General features: G+C 34.9%; 2 protein-coding genes across 3 annotated transcripts; one reads left to right on the forward strand and one right to left on the reverse strand.

Annotated features, from left to right (window-relative positions):
• Positions 1–2,104: 2,104 nt before the first annotated feature.
• On the forward strand, positions 2,105–5,327 carry LOC104244759 (uncharacterized). 2 transcript variants are annotated; one of them, XM_009800236.2, is made up of 5 exons: positions 2,105–3,046; positions 3,888–3,958; positions 4,285–4,795; positions 4,890–5,112; positions 5,220–5,327. In XM_009800236.2, exons 1-4 carry the CDS (start codon positions 2,930–2,932, stop codon positions 5,082–5,084), a joined length of 894 nt encoding a protein of 297 aa, XP_009798538.1. In that variant the 5' UTR covers positions 2,105–2,929; the 3' UTR covers positions 5,085–5,112; positions 5,220–5,327. The 2 variants fall into 2 exon arrangements, with proteins under 2 accessions (XP_009798538.1, XP_009798537.1); XM_009800235.2 differs by having other exon boundaries at positions 4,890–5,327.
• Positions 5,328–6,402: 1,075 nt separating this feature from the next.
• On the reverse strand, positions 6,403–9,099 carry LOC104244757 (shikimate O-hydroxycinnamoyltransferase-like). The gene is made up of 2 exons (XM_009800234.2): positions 8,453–9,099; positions 6,403–7,656 (listed from the first exon to the last, which is right to left on the reverse strand). Exons 1-2 carry the CDS (start codon positions 8,873–8,875, stop codon positions 6,769–6,771), a joined length of 1,311 nt encoding a protein of 436 aa, XP_009798536.1. The 5' UTR covers positions 8,876–9,099; the 3' UTR covers positions 6,403–6,768.
• Between the last annotated feature and the right edge of the window lie 929 nt (positions 9,100–10,028).

Raw genomic sequence — 10,028 nt, forward strand, 5'->3', positions numbered from 1 at the left:
GTTATGTTATAATATATGTTCTCTATAACAACATTTCGCTATAACATCTAAAAATATTCGAAACAAACGAAGCTATTATAGAGAGATTTGATTGTATATAACAAAAAATAACAATAAAATGTAGTAAGGAAGATAATGGTCAGTGACAAACAGAATTATTGAAGAAGGCAACCAAACTTCAGTAATCTCATACCCCACATTTGGATAAAGGTGAAATCAAGAATTTAACTTTTCTGCATTCAAATTTCAAACACAGATGGGATCTAGCAAAATAATTGTTCTGTCTTGGCCTAGCATTGATTTTGAGAGCTGAAACAGGTGGAGTTGGAATGATGTCACACAATAATAAAAGTTAGGTATAGAATAACCGCCAAAGGATATGGTACAGTGGATGAAATTATTTTTTTCTTAATCAGAGGTTTCGAGTTCGAGCGCCAGGTATAAAAAAATCTTGGGTAGGGAGCGCTCCCCCCCAAATGGGGCCCTACACAGTGTAAATCTGAATATAATCGAGCTCCAATGCGGGTACCGAACACCGGATGAAAAACTAAAAAAAAAGGTATAAAATAGACTCTTCCCCCGGTCAGCATATTGTTCTTTTTTACCTAATCATTTAGTTTCCAAAATTTACTTGTCCCATTAATTCGAGTTCGCGCCTTAAAAAAATTATTATAGTACTATGTTTTAGTGTTTTTGCCAAAATAATTATTTTTAAAGCTTGAACGGAAAGTTCTAATTAAAGGTGAAAGAATATGTACTATTCCACTACATCTTTTGATGGTTAGCATCCGAGCGGAAGCTAAAACCGCTAGGTAATTTCTTCCGCCAAAAGCTTTGATGAACAAAATTATCATGTACTTGTGATGGTGAAGGATAACAAATATTTCGTAATAATTAAGACACACGCAAATTGACGCGAACATCACCGTAAAAAAAGCAACATTACTTATAGTAAGGCCAATCAATAATCTAGGACAATCACTAGCTGAGGCCATAAAACTTACAAATTTAGCTAGCGTTTGGTCATAGTTCCCAAATTTCTTTTAAAAAATCTGATTTGTGTGAAGTTTGATTTGAAGATGAAAATGTGTTTGAACACAAGTTTTCAAAACATATTTCATTTAAAAAAAAAAACATGAAACATGACTTATACTCACAGATTTTAAAAACTATCATAAATACCCTACAATACATTTATTAATAACATTCATTATATTAACGCTAACCATAGTCCTGAACATAAATAAATTTGGTACAAAATTATCATTTTTATAATGAACTACATAATACACTATCAGATGACCGAGAAGATGAAACAACATTGTTACAAAATATAAATGGTGGGCTCTTTTATAAAATATAAAAGTTTTGGGCAATTTTTAAAAAATGTAATAGTGATATTTTGGGCCAAAACCAACTCTGGGATTTGGGTTTTGGGAATTTGCCAAAATGTAAATAAAATCTATTACCAAATATGTATTTGTCAAAAAATTCCAAATATATTTTGGCAAAATCTATGGCCAAACGGGTCCTTAATATATGACTAAAGTAAGAAATCTTCACAAGTAGTGGTGGCAAAATTGTTCAAAGAAAACAGTTAATCACCCATATTATCCACTAAAAAATGGGTTAGATAATGAACTTTTTAAAAACGGGTCAAATATGGATAAGAACCATATTATCTATTTAGAAAATAAATAACTAATAGGTAACCAATGAGTCTAACTTTTACATTTGTAAAACTAAATTGAGGGTTCCTCGAGTTAGGGAGACTAAAAATTCTCCCAAAAGTTATCTTCCAAACTTTTTTCAATGGCTTGTGATAATAATTTATAAAGGTAAATAATTATCCACACCGGGTGTTTACACCAAATTATATTAACTCACTATAGTTAATTAATTTAATTAGATGAGAATGTATATAATTTACCGTAATTAAATGATTGAAGTCCATATGCAACACACATGTCATGTATCTCGAAACCTGAAAGAGTTAAAAAAATGCTGAGGACTCTAAAGGTAAGGTCAAAATTGTACTTTCACATAAGGAGGTGTATATAATAAAATGAAAAACCCCATCACCATCAAAACAGCAGCCCCAAAGCCTAAAAACAAGGCACTACCAACAACTGCAAACTCTTTCTCTCTCTCTACTTTTTCAGAAAAAATTCATGGCTAACACAAGACAGTCACTCTCTCTCTCTCTCTCTAGAAAAATACTCTCTTTCTCTCTCCAAAAACCCATATCATTGAGTCATCACACTTACCCTTTTCCTTCTTTTTTTCTATGTCTATGTCTGCTATAAGTTTTATAACTATATATATTAGTACTATGTCTGTATTAAATGTATTTATCTTTTTCACTGTTCCTATCTTCAGCAGATGTCACAATGCAAAGAATCATCAGCCCACAAACAAAGGATGATGAAAGAAGAAGAAAACACACACACACACACACCAAAAATCAACTCTTTCTTTCTCTGTAATGGCCCAGGTGGACCAAAATTTATACTATAACCAAAGAGGAGAAGTATTCATATGTCTTGTTAACTAAAAACCCACCTCATATACACACCATTTAACCATAAAGACACAATCTTTCCATAAATACCCTTCTGCAACACCCCTAAAAAGATCCAATCTTTCATCACTTCTTCACTGTCTCTAAAAAAACAAAAACAGCAATGTATTACTACTATAGTATTTTTCTTCTCCATTTATGTGGGCTTTTTGGGGTTTGTCTTTCTTTGTCAAGAACCTTCTCACCACCTCTCTCTTTTCCTTTCTTTCCCTATTTACTAGTACTTCTTTTCTTTGTTGTATTATTATTGTTTTGTCACTTACACGCCTCTCTTTCCTCTCTTTTTTCTCTCTTCTGCCGCCTTGACTCTTTTTCATATTTTCCAAGATCTGATCTTTTTGTGATTTGATGTCTAAAAAGATGAAAGGGGTGTCTTTAGAATCCTCATCTTATGGTGTTTTTGAAGATTCAAAGGCTAGGTTGAAGCGTCAGATACTATTTCAGGATTATCAAGATCTCCACAAGGTAAAGAAAAAACTTATTTTTGGGGTTTGTTTGAGCCTTTTGTTTGAAGATCTATGATTTTTTTTATTAGTGTATTTTGGTGTCTTTATCTACTCTCCAGCCGAGGGTGTATCAGAAATAGCTTCTCTTCCTTCCCGGGGCAGGGTTAAGGTATACGTACACATTATCCTCCTCAGACCCCATGAGAATCTATAGGGTTTGTTGTTGTTGTTGTTGTATTTTTCTGTCTTTGAATAGTCTGTTGATTTTTCTATTTTGGAGTTTTTTTGTGTTCTTGTTTGATAGAAATTTGATGACTTTTGGTTGGTGTTTGATATGTTTCCTATCAATGATTTATGAGCTTGTTATTTGCTGTTTCTTTGTTGAAATTTTGGATGCAAGTTACCCTTTTAGTTCTCCCTTATTGAGGCTTTTACCATGATTTAGTGTCTCCCTTTGGTTTAATCTACTTGTGTTTGTGTCCTCAAGAGTTGTTAGGAATTCTCTCTAGAATAATTCTTAGCTTGTTTTTTTATGACTTAGAATTCCTAATGGCCAGTAGCACACGGTTCGAAACTCAGTGGATGTGAGCCGCCTCTCGGACCTTCATTAGAGTTGGATTGCCGAGAGGATTCGAACTCGTGACGTGCGCCTAGCTCGCACGCATCCCCACATCACGTGTTGTGCTCTTACCAATGAAAGTGATAGGGGAGCAATTCTTAGCTTGTTTCAATATTCTCATGCTATACTTTGAATTGCAAGATGATAGAAAGCTGTTGTTTTAGATTTTGGAATCGAGTAAAATAAAAGTAATGTATATTTGTGATTAATCATTTTGCTTACATGTAACCTACAATTACAGGAAACTGATGGCATGAGGCACAAATTGGAGGATTCAAAACTGAGGAAACTAAGATTACTAGCTGAAGTTCTGTAAGTTTGTTTAACTTTATAAAAAACGTTTTCATATTTACTTGATATAGTTTTATGTAATTTAAATAAAGATTTTCTTGAAATCAGAATTTTGGCCTTAGACTTCGAAACTATATAATTGGATAATATAATTAAGGAAAAAGAATTTCGCTGGTAATGATGTTAAGAGGTATTATCTTCAGCATCTTAGTATTCATTCAATTGATAATGTAACCTTGACTGAATTGCACTTCTGTGCATATGCTGATTCCAGTGGTTTCGAAAACGCTTGAGTTTCTTTTCTAGTATTTGAATCTAAGTTCAGTTTTTTCCGCATAATTGTGCAGTTTCTTACGCCAGAGGCGCACGCATTTATTGCAGTTGAAGTCCTTAAGTCGTCCACAAGGGCAACAGCTAGTACCAATGCCAAATCCAGAAACTTACGACAAAAGCAGGTCAAAGGATAAAGTCTACAGCAAAAAGGAGTTTGAGCTTAAAAAACTGACCCCACTTCCTGGCCCGAAACAGAACGGAAGGATACAGGTCGCTTCCAAGAAGACACCTGATATTCAGGTGAGGCAAAAGCACAAATTAGGCGATGGAAAAGATGATGTTTTACATAATGCAGTTTTAGGTTCGAACCCTAAAGCAAGAGTATATAGCGGAAAGGAAGTTCCACCCCGAAAAGGAGCTTTAGCTGTTGATTTGAAGCAAAACGAGAGATTATACATAGCGAACAGTGCTGTCTTACGGAGGAGCAGCACACCTGCTTTTGATTTAAATCAGGAAACTGGTCATAGTGGCAAAGAAGCTGCATTGCCTACTCGTGCTCCAGTCTTCGATTTGAATGAAATCTCGGTAAGTATCAAAATAAACATCTAGTACACTTGTCATTTATTTTGTGAGCTATACGTCTTACATCATTTACCTCTAGACTTTCTAATTTTTACAGATGGGGGACGAGGAAACACAAGCAAATTTTGAGCAGGTGCAGTTTGAGGAGCCAAGGAGAAGTCTTATCCGAAACCTCAGTGATGATCAGCACAACGATTTGAAGTTATTGGTTTGCAGAAATGTTGGAGAAGGCACTTCCCAGGTGGGAAAGCGAAAATTATCATGGCAAGACCCTGTTGCTTTGAGGGTTTGACCTGTCTTTCACTATTCAGTTAAATGTGGTAAGAAAAGTTTGAGGGAGCGTTGAGTGTTATTGAACCTGAACTGGCCTTACTAGGTCAATTGTTCTGTTGACATGTAGGCTTAATCTTTTCCTTTTTGTGTATAGGAAGTTCTTATACATGTAATATGTGCACACACTATATGTTGATCGCGAGCAACGAGATATAGTCAGTATAATTCGTTCTCTACATAAAATAGCATATGTTGTTCAGAAGTTTTCTGTACAAGCAAGGGATTTGGTCTTCTCTGTTTGTTGGATTCCACATTGATGACATGGGAACTCAACTTAGGTGTTCTTTGTTATTCTTTCTGCTACCTGGAATAGTTTACTATATTCCTTTTGGATTCTCATCACCGTCGAGACGAGTTCTTCAAACAGGTTGGTTGCTTGAGATTAGTTCTGATACCACTGGGTGCAGGAAAAGGGGAATGGGATGTGAGATAGATGAAGGGCAGCCCGATGAACTAAGCTCCTGCTATGCGCGGGTTTCGAGGAAGGGCCGGATCACTTGGGTCTATTGTACGCAGTCTTACCTTGCATTTCTACAAAATGCTGTTTTCACGACTCAAACCCGAGACGTCCTGGTCACATGACAACAATTTTACTAGTTCCGACGCCTACATTTCTGCAAGAGGCTGTTTTCACGACTCAAACCCGTGACGTCTTGGTCACATGACAACAATTTTACCAGTTCCGACAAGACTTTCCTTCTAGTATCTGGTGAATAATTTTCAATTATCCAGAAGCAATCCGATGAATGTTTTCGCTTTACCAGTTACACAAAGACTCTTTTATTGGAATGATATTGGTCAATGACGAGATCGTCTGCAGCTAGAGGAATAGGATTTAGTAGAAGCCAATTGTCAAGGCTGTTTTCCAGTTGCTCCTATACACAAGAACTGCATGAACTTCACTTATTTATCTTGGTTTGAAATGTTGTTTGAAAGGAAAAGTACTTATGAGAATGATCCTTGTGACTTGTGAGCTACATTATGCTGTGATTGGAGTCCAATGATGTATTTTCAGCTTGTTATGAACAAGATGTAAGTTTGAAAAATTTAAGAACCTGGCTCTTACCTTGTAGATTGGATAACTAAGTGGCACCCGAGGGTGTTGTGGCCCTATGGTCAATGAAATAGGAGGAAGACCATGAAGTTTCAGCTTCATATTTCAGGTGCGCGCGAGCTAGTTCCAGGACCACCGTCATTAGAAAAAATAGATTGGATATATACATGTTCTTTTTCCTTTTGTTTTACATTTCTTATTTTATGTTTGCTTTATCAACATCTCAAAGTTTAATGCTGCATTCTTTTTCCATTTTTACACAGAAAAGGCAATTGAACAACATGCATTGTTACAAGGACATAAGGAGTAACCTTAGACATTTGCAACTACATGATCAATTCAGAAACAACAATAACAACCCAGTATAATCTCGCAAGTGGGGTCTGGGGAGGATAGTGTGTACGCAGACCTTACCCCGGGAGTAGTGTGTAGGCAAACCTTACCCCTACCCTGTGAGGATAGTGTAACAATTTGGAAAAACTAACAACAAAACCCCCCCCCCCCCCCCCCCCAAAAAAAAAAAAAAAAAAAAAGGAAAAAAAAGTGACACATATCTAGTCCAACCACACACAACTCAAGGCTGAGTTTTTCAAAAGTCATACAGGTACTTCTCAAAAAGTGGCATATGATCAGCATCTAAACACACAGCCAACCTCAAATTCTTGTCATTGCTTGGACTTGGCAATATATAAACTGTCCCTTCATACAAAATACATGCAGGTCCCATATGAATTGGTTTTCCCCATCCAAAATCTGAATCATGAACAGGCAACCTAGTCCAACTGTTAATATTAAGATTAGGACTAGCAAAATACGTCGGTCCTCGGATTAATTTAGATAAATCTGTCTGTAATTCGAGATAATCTATCGCTGATCTTAAGTATTCGTCGTCCATTCTTGCTAACGCGCTATGAATTCTTTGTGCTGTGTTCATCAATGGCTCTGATAAAATTTCACCAGATTTGGCAATTGGTGTAGCTGTGAAAACAACATTTCCTAAGTAACCTGGTGGTAAAGGAGGAAAAAGTCTTGACCTACCATCTGTAGCAACATGTAACTTTGTCAATTGGTCATTGTCTAGGGCACGTGCTTTGCACGTGCAACGCCAAATATGGGCTGCGAGTACTTCATAAGTACTACCCTCTTTTTTTGACTTGGTCTTGAGTAGGGTTAGCTGGTCACTTGTGATCTTAAACATGGCCGTGATGCTGGATTTTGGACCGTTAACTTGATCATGAACGTATTCTGACGATGATTTTAGGGTCGGAGGGGGGTGATACTCGACGTGTTTATAAGCGGGGGTTGGTGGGTCCCGTGCACGAAGGAGGGACCGGTCGATGAACGGCGAGACGGCGACGGAGAGGCCTCGAGCAACTTCCGACCATGTGTTGATGAAATGAAGGGATGAAATGCCGTCAGATAATGTATGGAAAACGCCACACCCTAAAGAGACTCCACCACACTTGAAACGAGTTACCTAAAGAAAAATTAAATTAATAACCAAAGTTAATTAACAGTTCGAATTCGTTCAATTACCACCCGAGGATACGGTGATATGGTTGTAATATATTTTAACTAAAAGTCTCGTGTTCGAGCTATAGAAATAAAAAATATTTTGATAGAGAGTGCTTTACCTCACTTACTTCCGGATAAAAATTTTAAAGCTGTTTTTTGCAAAAATTAAAATTAGTTTTTTTTTTTTTTTTAAAGGTTTGTTTAATTATTTTCACATTGAAAATGAAATGAACAATACAGACAAGATGACAAATACAAATAACAGCCACTCTCTAGAATAAGGAACGTAAAAAGACACGTATTAGAAGTGTCAATTCAACAACAAATAATTATGGGGCAAAAAATAAAGTTGATTGGTCGACCGAAACTACTTGCATTAATTTGTTAGCTAAAAGCATATATAAAACTACTTTATTCTTTAAATTTGACGACCAGTTAAATACTATCACATTTAATAAAAAAAGGGTAGTCATGTGCACTAAGCTCTTACTATGCGCAGGGTCCGGGGAAGGGGTTGTTTTCACGGTCGAACCCGTGACCTCCTGATCACATGGCAGCAACTTTACTAGTTACACCAAGACTACCCTTCTACCATATAATAAAACATTAAAAAAAAAACTTTTTTTTTGTGCAATTGTACCATGTGTATCTTGAAACCAATAATCTTATATATCTAAGGCAAAATAAAATAAAGAAAAGAACAAAAATATTTAATTATTATAACTCAAAAAAGGCATGTAATATAGAATATAGAGTACCTGAAATATGACAAGTGGAAAAGAAGAGATGTCACCAGAAGTATCAACATTAGGAATTAACATCTTCTTTATTTCCAAACTTGGAGTAAAATCATCACCAAAATCATCAATAAATTCATCAATTTCAGCTTCAATAAAAAGAACCCCTTCTCCATTACAATTTATCTCAATTCTTCCTTTTTCATTATTATCCTTAGCCAATCTCCCAGCCATTGGATAAAATGAAACTAAAATATTGCTTAAAGCCTCCTTCATAATTCTAAAATCAAAGAAATTTGGAGAAATTCCATTTGGTTTGTAGAAATATACTGTCAAAAGATGAATTCTTCCCACTATTAAATCCAAATTTGAGTTCCATAGCCTTTTTGAAGGAGTTGGCTTTGATGGTTTCACCATTATAGATTCCTTAATGTCGATCTTCATCTAAATTCTCACCTGATCAAAGCCAAAAATCTGATGAATATAAGGAAAGACGATCAGAAAAATAGGTGAACGACTTGACTACAGTATAAGTCGGATGTTTCTATGAGCAAGAAATAGTAGATTTTTCCTTATTTTGTAAAAGGCGATGGCCACGTGTGAATTTTTTCTAAGGCAAAGAGAAAAGTGTTAGACACTCTTCCTTACAAAAGAGAGATGAAGGTGAATCTTTGGCTCAATGAGGAGGAATATTTATAGCCTGAAATATTTCATTATATTATGATTGGTCATTATTACAGTATGCTATTGTTTTTCTTATGGATGCCTTGTTGTCTTCTAGTATTTGATGACCTATTAGTGGTCCTCTTTTTTTTTTTTTTTTTTTTTTTTTTGCGTTTAATGGAGCGATATAGATAGTGAAAATTCATATAATCGATCAGAGTAACTTACTTGGAATCAGTGGAAAAGGCAGGAGTTACATGCAATGAAAATCTTCGTCGGAAATTTATACAGCGCAAATAGAAATTTTCCCCTACATATATAGATTTTATATCCCCTAAAGAGTAAGTACATGTTCATATTTCTATTTTCCCCTTGATGATACTCCCTTATAAGAATGACATGGCATATTTAAAATTACAAGATTCATAATTTTTTTAATATATTATATACATCTTTTTTTAGGACTATACGATTCAAAAAACTTCCTTTACATTTATAATTATAAATTTCGCGTCAAATCAAACTAAAATAAAAATAAGACGGAGGAAGTATATAATGATGCTAAGTTCTATATGTAAAAATAAATATATTAGTATTACTTTAGTTATACAAAATTCATTGTAATTTTTCTTTTTGGTAATTACTGTAAAATTATTTTTCTTACACAGGAAAGCAAAGGAGTCCTAAAAGAAGGTATATGTTGTTGCTTTTTTATTACTGCTACTATATAATAAATAAAAGCTATTCGGAAAGTCAAAGTCTAAGGTTCGTTATAAATAAAAAGAAATTAAAAGAAAAAGACAGAAAATAGTCAATTAGTCAATATACTTTTAATTGCAATATTCTTGTCTTTTCTATTGTTTTATAATTTTATAAAACTTATGTCAAAAACGTAGAATAAAAGGTGCGTTCCTTAAGAGGACAACGTTGGAGA

This window comes from Nicotiana sylvestris, chromosome 6, assembly GCF_000393655.2.
Source record: "Nicotiana sylvestris chromosome 6, ASM39365v2, whole genome shotgun sequence".
Lineage (NCBI taxonomy): Eukaryota > Viridiplantae > Streptophyta > Magnoliopsida > Solanales > Solanaceae > Nicotiana > Nicotiana sylvestris.

Coding starts and splice junctions, on each gene's coding strand:
- LOC104244759 (XM_009800235.2), top strand. CDS start 2,930: ATGTCTAAAAAGATGAAAGGGGTGTCTTTAGAATCCTCATCTTATGGT. Junction 3,047..3,887: donor ATTATCAAGATCTCCACAAG/GTAAAGAAAAAA, acceptor CTACAATTACAG/GAAACTGATGGCATGAGGCA. Junction 4,796..4,889: donor TCGATTTGAATGAAATCTCG/GTAAGTATCAAA, acceptor TAATTTTTACAG/ATGGGGGACGAGGAAACACA.
- LOC104244757 (XM_009800234.2), bottom strand. CDS start 8,875: ATGAAGATCGACATTAAGGAATCTATAATGGTGAAACCATCAAAGCCA. Junction 7,657..8,452: donor TTCCACTTGTCATATTTCAG/GTACTCTATATT, acceptor ATTTTTCTTTAG/GTAACTCGTTTCAAGTGTGG.